General features: G+C 39.0%; 1 protein-coding gene across 9 annotated transcripts; it reads right to left on the bottom strand.

The window, feature by feature from the left end:
* Nucleotides 1-512: 512 nt before the first annotated feature.
* LOC104089657 (U-box domain-containing protein 4-like) lies at nt 513-13,264 on the bottom strand. Of its 9 annotated transcripts, none has more exons than XM_070189991.1 (7): nt 13,116-13,264; nt 12,851-12,950; nt 10,146-10,407; nt 3,394-3,674; nt 3,073-3,207; nt 927-2,939; nt 513-847 (listed from the first exon to the last, which is right to left on the bottom strand). In XM_070189991.1, the coding sequence occupies exons 3-7, from the start codon at nt 10,297-10,299 to the stop codon at nt 788-790; spliced, it is 2,643 nt and encodes an 880-aa protein (XP_070046092.1). In that variant the 5' UTR covers nt 10,300-10,407; nt 12,851-12,950; nt 13,116-13,264; the 3' UTR covers nt 513-787. The 9 variants fall into 9 exon arrangements, with proteins under 9 accessions (XP_070046092.1, XP_070046093.1, XP_070046094.1 ...); XM_070189992.1 differs by having other exon boundaries at nt 10,146-10,372; XM_070189993.1 differs by having other exon boundaries at nt 3,091-3,207; nt 13,116-13,263.
* Between the last annotated feature and the right edge of the window lie 472 nt (nt 13,265-13,736).

The following is a 13,736-nucleotide window of genomic DNA, read 5'->3' as shown; positions in this document are numbered from 1 at the left end:
ATTCAGATGTATTTAGGATAACGATAGTTTATTTTTTAACAAAAACACAAGAGTAAGTAAATACTATAGTAGAGACTTCGAGTTAACATACAAATCAGTAGCAAATCTGACAATGGTTTGCGATTTCAGCCCAGCTATATATAGTGGAGGGAGCGTTCAAGTTGGCCAGAGACCATCATTATTATATTTAAAAAAAACAAGAGTGCAGCCAATACTGGATTCTGAAACAGGTCTGTCCAATATATTGGATAGGTGTAAACAAAGTTCACAGTGGTGTAATCAAATGGACTATACAGATTACCAAGCCAACACTCTCCCAAAAACACTACTATATCTCTGATATCTGGAACATAATCTCAAAAGAACTGCAGAAACAACCAACTCGAATAGGTGAAAGAGACAACCAACTCAGCACATGTATATTAAAAAAAAGTAGTTCTTTAGAATTGTTCCATTATTTTTCAAGGAAAGCCAATTTAATCTGCAAAATATATCGCAACCAACTACTTGCATTTCCAAATAAAAAAGGAATAGTTCATTATCGATCTCGCCACTGTAACATTATAACTGATGCAATATGAAACTTCTTACAAGTATAAAGTGCAAAGTTATTAATGGGATGGACTCATAAGAGCCTCCATATATCATTTTTCTTTCTCAGATCACAAATTTTAGCAATAAGCAGAATCTCTACATGAATAACTTTCAATATAAAATTTACACACATCATTTAATCAGTTAATTAATTACCTCAAGAAAAGTATATGTTCAATGTCCAATGTATAAATCAGCCCCTCCCTGCATTACCATGCCGTTGGTTTCTGAAGTAGCTAAGAAGTGCCTGAGCCTGCATATACCGGCATGTACATTTTAGAATACTTGATAAAGGATAGAAAAGGAAGTGTGCGGTTTCTGCAAAATTGTACCTTCTCTCTGGCTCTAGGGGTTCCAGACTGTGACAATGCCACTAATGGAGGTACAGCTCCTTCCTGGAGAACCATGTTGCAGAATCTGCTACTGTTAGTGCATAATTGCAACAGAGCTGCTGCTGCATTCTCCTTACCTCTTGCGGAACCCAACTCAACAACCTCAACCAGAACAGCAATCCCTCCTTCCTGGCCAATTGCTGCTCTTCCCTCGTGAATGGTTGCAAGATTTGACAAAACAGCAACAGCCTTGTCGACCATCCCAGCAGCGGGGTCCATCAACTCTACGAGAAACTTTACAGCACCAGCCTGCACAATGCGAGCCTTGTTTTCATGAAGTATTGACAAGTTAAACAAAGCTGTTGCTGCATCCTTCTTTCCCCTAGGAGCTCCATTTCCCAATAAATCCACAAGAGGTTTTATAGCCCCAGACCTCCCAATCTTCATCTTGTTATCCTCAATCACAGAAAGGCTAAAAAGTGTAGCGGCGGAGTTTTCTTTAGCCTCAGCAGTCCCTGTTTGGAGGACATGAATCAGAGGTTCAATTGCATCGGCATTTGCAATCGAACACTTGTTGTTGTCATTAATTGATAAGTTGAGAAGTGCAGTAACAGCATTTTCCTGTACTTTCATGTCTTCTGAATGAAGTAAGTTGACCAACAAGTTGATGGCACCACAGCTTGCAATTACAATACGATTATCCATATTGTGCTTGGCAAGTAATCGGAGTTCAGCTGTGGCATCTCTTTTCACATCAATGGAATCGCTATTCAAGTCCTGAACTAGCTTCCTAACTTGCTCCTCAACTTCCAAAAGATCAGCCCTTCTTTCAACTGTAGCAGAAGAAACTATTCTAGGAAACCTCTCAGAAGGTCTACGCCAGATGGATTGATTTCGAGCTCTTGTCTCCAGCATGGATGGGAATTCCGGCTCCCTTCGTAGGACAGACAATGGAGCAGCAGGACAGGATTCTGACACATCCCCTGAAGCATCAGTCGCAGCCACTGCTGACCTTGAAGACACTTCATTTCCATCACCAGAAATTGCAGGTGAAAAGTTTGAATTAGATAGTGTGCTGGGTGCCGAGGTAGTTCGATTATGACCTACAAGGGAGTGTTCATCGGCTGCTAACATACTATGACCAGTTGAGTTTATCTCTCCAGAGTGGGCCATACGTTCTTCAGAACTCTTAATAGATATCCTTTCAACATCCAGAGCTAGCATATTACTAGCAACTCCAGGTAAAGAATCATCCGAAGAGGAATGGGGATGGGATGGAGATGATCCTTCTCTTTGGTTTATACTTGATGAAATCAAACTCTTCCTAGGAGAACTTAAAAAGCGAGCAGAATCTGGTGACGAAGAGTGATTGCCCCTCGGAAGGGGAAAACCCAGGGTATCCCTGGGCACACCAGAATCTGCATGTGCTAGAAGGGAACATGACTGATTCAAGCTCAGAGATTTCATCGGATCAGGCAGCTTTACATTGTTTGATTCACACCAATTTGCAATAAGTGCCTTAACAGTGTAATTAGGAATGAGATTTGTGTGCCCCAGCGTTTGCCTTGTCTTAGGACAAACAGTAAGACCGAGATCAATCCATTTCCTTATAAAAGCTCGCTCATAAGTTTGTCCGGAAGCAACAATTACAGGGTCAGTCATCAACTCAAGTGAGAGGGGGCAACAAAAATCAGGAGGTATCGGCACAGGCGTGCAGGTCTGAGACTGTTTCATTGTGACAAAGCGGTCATGCATATTGGAAACAAGCGCTATAATTTGCTCAATATATTCAACTTCCTCGCTCTTTTCAGCTTGTTCAGCGTTCTCCTTCAATTGTTCAAGGGCCACAAACTCAATCAAAAGCTCTTTGTTTGAGTTCAATCTTAGGCAATCAGCAATTTTTGCAAAGCCATCTGAGCTTGCTCCCAAGCCTTCCATTTGAGCCTTAACAGCCTTTGTGATAGTCATGGACATCAGTTCATAATCCACATACTTAATTTTTAGTATAGAGTGCTGCAATCCAAATACTCAGGAAGTTAAATCACCATAAGGATGACAAATTCTAACCAACAACAAGAGTAGAGAGGAACATTACAGCTGGCGTAGGAATACGGCAAATAGAAGGGAGAAGAAGATCAGAAATGACCTGTTTTTGGCTCCCTACCTCAAGAGATGTCAAAGTTAAATCAGCAGGAAGGCATTGATGAGAAGATTTAAGTAGCTCGAGAATTTCAAGACTACATGTCCGGATTTTTACAATCAGTGATTCAGCTTGCAGGACCTATAGATCATCAACACATCAACAATATAAATATATTTGCTCAAAGTATTAAAATGCCTTAACCGTAAACCATAAATTCATTAATTGCACTACATCCCATTCTCATTCAGTATGCTGATTATGAATAAGAACAAATGGATCATCTGTCTTATTCAATAAATAAAGAGCATAAATATTAGACCATACAAAATAAACTTTACTGCCCAATGGTTGCCAGGTTTCATACAGCTCCCTCAGTTCATCAATAAATTGAGCTAGTCTGGCAAATGCTTTCTGAAGCAGCTCGCTGGAAGCTGCTTCAACATCAACAATGGCCTCAAGAATCGGCTTTAAAATCTTCAGCACATCCTCATTCTTGCAATAATACCTCTGAACCAGTACATCACTTATGCTTTCACTTGATGATAAATGGAAAAATTGGGAGATGTTGTTGAGAAGAACTTCTAACAATGACATCTCCATTGCACCTGGTCAACTCCAAAAGTAGTAATCCTCAGTTACCTGAACCAAGCACAAAACCCGTCCTATAAGACACATAAATGACAAAAGATAATCACATAAAATATATGGTCAATTTATTGCATTGATAAATAACGTCAGCAATATGTGTTTGTGTATGCGGGCACGCACACACACATGTGACATGACTGCAGCTAAACTTAAGAGCAGTTTCATATTTGAAGCCCGTCTTAGTTTCTATCACCTCAGCTTAGTATTGTCAATCAACATCATATAGGACATAACCACACAGTTTCAAGGGATCTATGATCATGGCATCACATCTAAACTTCCACTGCTGAATTGCTCTTTGTTATCTGTAATACATTTACAGTTTAAAAAAAAAAACAAGAACGGAGTCATTATGCCTTAAATCTCATTCAGATGATCCCCAGTCTCATAGAACGGACATGCTTGAAGCTTGTCGACCATGTTTCTTTCAAGGAAGGATGTCAATATTTGTTTCTTTATGAACTCAACAGCCTCCAAGTACTTCGGAAAGATGCCTAGATTCAGGTAAATGACTGAGCAAGAATTTCTAATATCTTATACTTCCACCTTTCTACTGATGCCAATCTCAGATAATATTCTATTAAACACCTAATTTTAGAACAATGTACAGCTAGCCATACAACAACAACAAATTACTAATACTACGGTCAATCCATGGTTAGTTGGGGTCAATTATATGAATCCTAAGTAAACATGTCGCTCCATTGAGACATCAACAACAACAACAACAACCCAGTATAATCCCACTAGTGGGGTATGGGGAGGGTAGTGTGTACGCAGACCTTACCCCTACCCTGGGGTAGAGAGGCTGTTTCCGATAGACCCTCGGCTCCCTCCCTCCAAGAACTCCCTACCTTGCTCTTGGGGTGACTCGAACTCACAACCTCTTGGTTGGAAGTGGAGGATGCTCACTGCTAGAGCAACCCACTCGAACTCACAATCTCCACTGAGACATGCATCTATCAAATATTTAAGCATTTGCATTATCTGGTAGTAGAAGTTCTACATTTTCTACTGGCTTACAAATCTCTAGAAAGACTAAAAGACTCTTAACAAACATTGCATAATGAAAATATACCAACATAACTGAACATTCATCCCAAAAAATTGATATCGTCAATATGGATCTTTTTCTTCCATTCTGCCTTGTTTTGCAATAAGTTTACATGGATTCCAAGAGATTGCTAGTCCTCCGAGACAACTTCCTTCCATGACATTTTAGGTTTACCTTGTCCTTTTTAACATTTTCAATCACCGTGATTTCAAATCTACAGACCGATGCATTTGGAGATCGACGTACGCAACATGATCAAACAATGTGGTTACTTCTAACCTTGTATGCCTCCATATCCACAAAAACATAAATTTACATTGTTAGGTTACACTGCTTGTAATGTACTCTTTTATATTTAAAAGAAAACTACAGGCATTTTTCACTTCGTTATCTTCCGCACACCAAAACGTAAACATCACAAGATGAGGTATTAAATTTATGGACCTTGTGAGAAAGCACGGGAGAAAATATGTTATTGATATTTGGATAATAAATACAATACAAGAGGTCCCTATTTATAACTATACACTACAAGGAGATATTACTCCTCTTCCAATGTGGGACAAGAATACACTATACATATCTGTAAACTAACACTCCCCCTCAAGCCGGTGCATACACATCATATGTACCGAGCTTATTACACATGTAGGTAATACGAGAATCAGTTTGAGACTTAGTGAAGATATCTGCTAGTTGATCATTCGACTTTACAAACTTTGTAACAATATCTCCCGAAAGTATTTTTTCTCTGACAAAGTGACAGTCGATCTCAATGTGTTTAGTCCTCTCATGGAACACCGGATTTGACGCAATATGAAGAGCAGCTTGGTTATCACACACTAGTTCCATCTTGCTGATTTCTCCGAACTTTAACTCCTTGAGCAACTGCTTGACCCAAACTAACTCACACGTCGCCATAGCCATGGGCCGATATTCGGTTTTGGCGCTAGATCGAGCAACTACATTCTGTTTCTTGCTCTTCCACGAGACCAAGTTACCTCCTACTAGAACACAATATCCAGACGTAGAACGTCTATCAAAGGGTGATCCTGCCCAATCAGCATCTGGGTACCAAACAATCTGCTCGTGGCCTTGATCCTCGAATAGTAATCCTTTGCCCGGAGCTGATTTTATATACCGAAGAATGCGAACAACTGCATCACAGTGACTATCACAGGGAGAATACATAAATTGACTTACAACACTCACCGGAAAAGAAATACAGGTCTAGTCACTGTGATAATTCAATTTGCCAATCAACCTCCTATATCTCGTAGGGTTTCTAAGAGGCTCCCCCTGTCCGGGCAGAAGCTTAGCATTCGGATCCATAGGAGAGTCAATAGATCTGCAACCCATCATTCCAGTCTCCTCAAGAATGTCTAAGGCATACTTCCGCTGTGAAATAACAATACCTGAACTAGACTGAGCGACCTCAATACCTAGAAAATACTTCAATCTGCCCAGATCCTTAGTCTGGAAGTGCTGAAAGAGATGTTGCTTCAGATTAGTAATACTATCCTGATCATTGCCAGTAATAACAACATCATCAACATAAACCACTAGATAAATACACAGATTAGGAGCAGAATGCCGATAAAACACAGAGTGATCAGCCTCACTACGAGTCATGTCGAACTCTTGAATAATTGTGTTGAACTTACCAAACCAAGCTCGAGGGGACTGTTTCAAACCATATAGTGACCTGCGCAATCTTCACACACAACCATTAAACTCCCCCTGAGCAACAAAACCAGGTGGTTGCTCCATATAAACTTCTTCCTCAAGATCACCATGGAGAAAAGCATTCTTAATGTCTAACTGATAAAGAGGCCAATGACGTACAGCAGCCATGGACAAAAAGAGACGAACAGATGCTACTTTAGCCACGGGAGAGAACGTATCACTATAATCAAGGCCAAAAATCTGAGTATATCCTTTTGCAACAAGACGAGCCTTAAGCCGATCAACCTGGCCATCCGGGCCGACTTTGACTGCATAAACCCAACGACAACCAACAGTAGACTTACCTGCAGGAAGAGGAACAAGCTCCCAAGTGCCACTCGCATGTAAAGCAGACATCTCGTCAATCATAGCATGTCGCCTGCAGAATCTGATGCAGGGCGAGAATCACCTGGGCCTGATGCTGGATGTGGACGACGATGATAACTCAAGAGTGGTGGAGCTGCAGAAGGTTGAACTGGATTATGTGAAGGAACTGGAGCTATAGGTGGTGGAGCTACAACTGGAGCTGTAGGTGGTGGAACTGGAGCTATAGGTGGTGGAGCTACAACTGGAGTTATAGGTGGTGGAGCTACAACTGGAGTTGTAGGTGGTGGAGCTGGAGTGACTGAATCTCCAAAAGATGAAACTGGTAGTACCTCAGAAATATCTAAGTAATGACCTGAACCTATGAAGTATGATTGGGTTTCAAAGAAGGTAACATCAGCGGATATAAGGTACTGCTGGAGGTCAGGAGAGTAGCATCGATATCCCTTTTGTGTTCTCGAGAAACCCAGAAATACGCACTTAAGAGCACGAGGAGCTAACTTATCTGTTCCTGGAATAAGGTTATGCACAAAACAAGTGCTTCCAAAGATACGAGGTGGAAGAGAGAACAAAGGTAAGTGGGGAAACATGACAGAGAATGGAACTTGGTTCTGGATAGCTGAAGATGGCATACGATTAATAAGATAGCAAGATGTAAGAACTGCATCCCCCAAAAACGCAACGGAGCATGAGATTGTATGAGTAGGGTACGAGCAGTTTCAATAAGATGTCTATTCTTTCTTTCAGCTACCCCATTTTGTTGAGATGTGTACGGACAAGATGTTTGATGAATAATCCCATGAGATCTCATAAACTGCTGAAATGGGGAAGACAAATACTCTCGGGCATTATCACTACGAAATGTGCGAATAGAAACCCCAAATTGATTTTAAATTTCAGCGTGGAAGGTCTGGAAAATAGAAAACAGCTCAGATCGATTTTTTATCAAAAATATCCAAATGCACCTGGAATAATCATCAATGAAACTGACAAAGTAGCGGAATCCCAAGGTGGAACTGACCCGACTAGGACCCCAAACATCTGAATGGACTAAAGTAAAAGGTGACTCTGCTCGATTATCAAGACGCCTAGGGAAATGGGAGCGAATATGCTTACCGAGCTGACATGACTCACACTCTAGAGCTGACAAGTGAGATAAACCAGATACCATTTTCTGAAGTTTTGACAAACTGGGATGTCCCAACCGTTTATGTAATAAATCTGGTGAATCAGTAACAGGACAAGTTGTAGATGGAAGACAAGATGTGAGTCCATGTGATTTAGCAAGGATAAGGTAATAAAGTCCGTTTGATTCACACCCGGTACCAATGATCCGCCCCGTACTGCGTTCTTGTATAAAAACATGGTCATCAAGAAATAAAACAACGCATTTAAGTGATTTAGCTAAGCGACTAACAGCTATGAGATTAAAAGGACTATTAGGAACATAAAGGACTGAATCTAAAGGTAAGGAAGAAAGTAGGCTTGCTTGACCTATTGCAGTTGCCATGGTTTGAGACCCATTGGCCATTGTGACTTTTGGAAGAGATTGAGAATACGAAATAGTAGTGAAAAGAGATTTGTTACCAGAAATATGATCTGATGCACCTGAATCAATGACCCAAGACTCAGAGGATGAAGATTGGGAGAAACAAGTCACGTTATTACCTGTTTGAACAACAGAAGCTATCTCAGAAGATGTCTGCTTACATGCTTTGTACTGAAGGAACTCAATATAATCTGATAAAGAAACCATCCGACTATTCAAAGCATCGGTTCCCATGTCGCTACAATTTGTAGTAGTAGGGTTAACTTGAAATAGTGGAAATAATTAACTCCGGTGAGAAAACTGAAAAAATAGCTTGAAAACACTGTTTACAACAGTAAAAACAGAACATTGTTCTGCGCCGGAACACTGTTCACGCCGGAATCTACTGTAGCTGATGGAAAAATTCAAAGTGGTCGGAATGAAACAAAAAACAATAGGGGTAGGATCGGAATTACCAGGCGACCCAACTGTTCTGAAGGAAGTTTTTCAAAAAATGGCCGGAAGTGGTAGTACGCGCCGGCGCGTGAGCTTCTAGTGGCGCATGGAGGCGCGTGAGGAGGCTGCTGCCGGAGATTTTCACTGGGGTTTGATCGCCGGACAGTGACTACTCTTGTGGTAGTGTTGGATTTTGCACAACACTGACGGAGATAAAGCAAACGCAAACAGCCTTGAAAAAGTCGCCGGAAAAAGACTTCCGGTGACTGATTTCTCTTCCCGGAATCGCTGGAATTTATGCACAGCGATAAATCTCTCACAATTGCTCTGATACCATGTAAGAAAGCACGGGAGAAAATATGTTATTGATATTTGGATAATAAATACAATACAAGAGGTCCCTATTTATAGCTATACACTACAAGGAGATATTACTCCTCTTCCAATGTGGGACAAGAATACACTATACATATCTGCAAACTAACAGACCTAAAAGAGAATGGTTGTCAAACCATCAGAAACAATTGGCAATAAAGTTCTTTTATTTTTGTTGGTAAGTGACGATGGGCAACTAAAGAAATTGTAAATAAAAGGAAGAAAGAATTCAAAGAAATAGATGATATAGCTCAACGTATTATGATTTATAGGTTTGATTGTGCACAATAAGGAACAGAGAAGTTAGATCTCAAGTCATCTGGAACATATGGAAGAAATGGCTACAATGAATAAGTACAAACCTTATTAGCAAAAGCTTCAGCTACAACAAGCTGTATAACTTTCTCATACTGTGTATCCCAATAAATCAAGTTAACCTACATCCAAGAGAAATATTCTTAAATCATTATTAATAATATAAAAGTTGTCCAAGGTACTGAGGTAGAACATCCCCTAGTACCTTTAGCAATTTATATTTTCTATTTGTACATATCATGTAACTAAGACAGGTCAACATACGTTTCTGTGATATGGAATAATTTCTCTTAAACATCCACTGCAATGGCTATTAAAGAAAGGGTCAGTAAGATAGTCAACTGATACACTTAAAAATTGCACCACAAGAATGATGAAAAGTTTTGTATCTTGCTGACTCTGGTATTACATAGTTGTTAATAAGCACTTAATATCACGTTTACGTTCTTCCACTCAAAATTAAGATGAACAGTGTTAACAGGAAAAAAAAAAGTTCAAAATAGTTCACAAACTTACAAACGAAATAGCCTGGAAGGTGGGGTCCTATCCAGGTAAGTCTAGAAAAATGAGAATTGAAAGATCTACTACAAGCTTATTCAAATATAGCTATGCCTTATTTAAACATACGATTTCTTAATTTCACATACATACAACAGCCCAGCTTCCTAATTAGATGAGCCCTCTGTCTTGCCCATTGGAACTGTTCGTACCGATTAAAAACTTTAGAGGTGCCTTGAATATCTCCTTCTCTGTTTCTCTGATGCCATTCTATGAAAGTAATGAGCTTATAATTTCCCTCCCTCATTCTCTTCACACGTTACTGGAAGCAGGATGATTTTAAGTGCAAACATTTCCACAGTATTTGATCTAGATACACTCTCCCAGTTAAGCATTTTTTAAACAGTTAATACACCTACCAAATCAGCATTAAAAGTTAAAATTAAGAAACAAATAGTATGTGTTAAACATGAGTCAGAACATTCAATTTACAGTATTTCTAACAGCTCCGTGAAATCTGCACCAGATTTGAAATTCTGGCAGTAGCATCACAAGATTCACAATTTCGCAGTGTCATTTTTTTTTCTTGAAACGTGTTTATCAACTCAATAATTACATCGCAGACCAAGATCGAAGATGTAACCAAGATCAAGCACCTTCATTCATTCAGTTACAAAAGAAGAAACTTGGAAGTATTAAAGGATCGGAACTAATTCACAGCATATGAAAACATAATCCTTCTTGATATACAGCATTTGAATATTCCTCCTAGAGGAAGTACTAGTTCAATGATAGAAAACAAATTCAGAGACTAAAATTGATGCAACAAGAGCACCAAGATTCAAGTCCCATCCATCAAAGAAGTTCTACGGGCAAGACCAAATGGCCAATGCCTAGTGAGCCTCTTAGCACTAAATCTGACGCAAGGGCTTTGGCTCTCAACGAATTGAGCATTAAAGTCATTATTTTGGGTACTGCATAATCAAGGAAGAAGGATATAGACTTCCTTTTAATCTAATACTCATCCCAATTTATGTGGCATTGTTTGACCGACACGGTGTTTAAGAAATAAAAGAAGACTTTTGAAATTTGTGGTCTAACACAAGCCTTAGATATTTGTTTGGTTGTAAATCATCTCATTATAGGTAAAAGGAAATTTTAAAGTTAAATTGTTTCTAATTAAAAAGGTGACATTCTTTTTGGGGCAGACTATGAAGGAAAGTGTGCCACATAAATTGGGATGGAGGGAGTAATTAAGACTTAAGTTCGACATTATTAAAGAAAACCCTATGCGGTAACAAGAAGTAACCAGTCCTATTTTGTCCTGTAGTAATAACTTCCTCTTGAGCAAATTTGTATTAATATGGAGCATATTACTAGTTAATCATGGTAATTAGTAACTTAGAACAAATAATTATATAGCAAATTGAATCCTGGCTACATAGGTGAGAGTTACCTTACAAATAGCAAATCTCCTTGCCACTGACCAACTTACCATAAGTATCAATCAACATTTGAATTCATTTACTTTAGCCACTAAAAGCATTCATATCAACTTAGTATCTTTCTACTCTAACCGTATTTCCAGGATCTTTCTGGATAAAATTTTCCATTACTTTATCTTCCACAATTGTAGTGGAACTGCTGCTTCAATGTGTCAGAAGATTACTTGAACCTCAAAAACATAAAGTCAAAGCTGGAGTTAATGAGATTTAAAAATTGGAAAGCAAACAGGGCAAGGCGACTTTAATACCTGCTATGCCTATTAATACATAGTAAACTCTATTATTACGTTTGAATTTTTCCTCTATATTCCCTTTTCTTAAATACACTGATGCATCTTTTCCAGCTAGAGTTTCATCGATATTCAGCTACTATCAGCTCCAACATCATCTATAGCCCCTACGTCTTAATTCCCCAACACGCGGACGGAGCTCGCTCCTCAACGATTGAGCCTCAAGTCAAACTATCATATGTATACCTTCCACGCCATTCAAACCCATTTCTTTAGTATTGAGAGGATTAATCATAGTTAAACTATTTTTACACTAGTTTTCAACCTACCACAACCCTCATCCTTTTCTCGTCTCAGGATTCGGTACTCCTTGCAAAACTCATATATGCTCCAAACTAAAAGGAAAATAATCAAGCACCATATGCATTGACCAAAATGTGTGACGAAAACAAATAACACAAAACTTTGCATATAGAGATCACACAAATACAAAACGGCATCAACATGGTAAGAATCACAACAACCATCAATCCAGTTACTGGTAAATCTAATGACCTATTTCTTACAACAACAACCCAGTATAATCCCACTAGTGGGGTCTGGGGAGGGGTAGTGTGTACGCAGACCTTACCCCTACCCTGGGGTAGAGAGGCTGTTTCCGGTAAACCCTCGGCTCCCTCCCTCCAAGAACTCTCCACCTTGCTCTTGGGGTGACTCGAACCCACAACCTCTTGGTTGGAAATAGTCACCCACAACCTCTTGGTTGGAAATAGAGAGTGCTCACCACTAGAGCAACTCACTCTTGTCATAATGACCTATTTCTTACTAAGCTAAAAATGAGAACTGCAACTAAATTACACATAACTATCATACACCAATCAATCAACTAGTTGTAGTCTTGAGTATATGAATCCTTTTTTATCAATTTATCGATCTTATTTCATTCCAATACTGGTAAATAATTTGTTTATTAAATATTACAGGTATCCGATGGAATTGCCGAGGTGCACATAAGCGGGCCAGAACGCCACCATCATAAAAAAATAATTTATTTTTAATGGTTTTAAAATTAAAAATAATAATAATAATAATAGTCACAATGAACAAAAAGTAAAAAACTCACATATTAAGACATTCAAAAGGCGATCTTTTTCTAATATCTTCCTTTTTTCGACAAACCGCAATGAGGCACTATTTCACCATCGTGTGGCCTTAGGGCTAACCTGTGAGTACAAAAAAAATGAACAAACCCCACAAACCTAATAAGAGAATAATAAACTATAGCAATAAAATTCACCTCACATACCCAAAAAAATCAAAGCTTTGAGGAAAAAATTTCAAGATTTTATAAACCCAGCTTGAGGTTTTGTGTTTTGACTACTTTGTACCTTGAATTTTCCACAATTTGTATGAATCAGATCCGGCTAAAATTGCACGAGAAATGTTGAGAGCTGGGGATGGGGTTGCGGTGGGGGTGGGGGGTTTAGGTTCTTCTGATCATAGTTGCAGGTGACAGACATGCCGAAGGAGTAGTACTAAAATGAATTTTTGGCTTTTTGCTAATAAAATAATGGGATTAAAGTTGATTTTATATGTGTTTAATACTGTTATTTTCGTTTTATTCGTTGTATAATTTAATTAAGAATAAGAAATATTTATATGTGTGACCAAAATGAATGATGCTATCGTTTATATGAGACATCAAATAATTATTAGTAACAATGTTACGCTTTTGGCGTTTTGTGCGATAAAAATATGCCATCAAAATTTAAATATAAGTTCTATAGAGCGGTGGTTAGACTAGCTATGTTGTATGGGTCGGAGTGTTGGCCAGTCAAGAAATCTTGTGTCCATAAGATGAAGGTAGCTGAAATGAGTATGTTGAGATAGATGTACGGGCATACCATGTTAGATAGAATTAGAAATGAAGTTATTCGGGATAAGGTGGGTGTGGCTCCTGTGGAGGACAAGATGTGGGAGGCGACACTTAGATGGTCTGGGCATGTGAT

This window comes from Nicotiana tomentosiformis, chromosome 12 (assembly GCF_000390325.3).
Source record: "Nicotiana tomentosiformis chromosome 12, ASM39032v3, whole genome shotgun sequence".
In the NCBI taxonomy this organism is placed as follows: Eukaryota; Viridiplantae; Streptophyta; class Magnoliopsida; order Solanales; family Solanaceae; genus Nicotiana; species Nicotiana tomentosiformis.
Note: the sequence above shows the minus strand (reverse complement) of the source record. Positions and strands in the feature narration are given on the sequence as shown.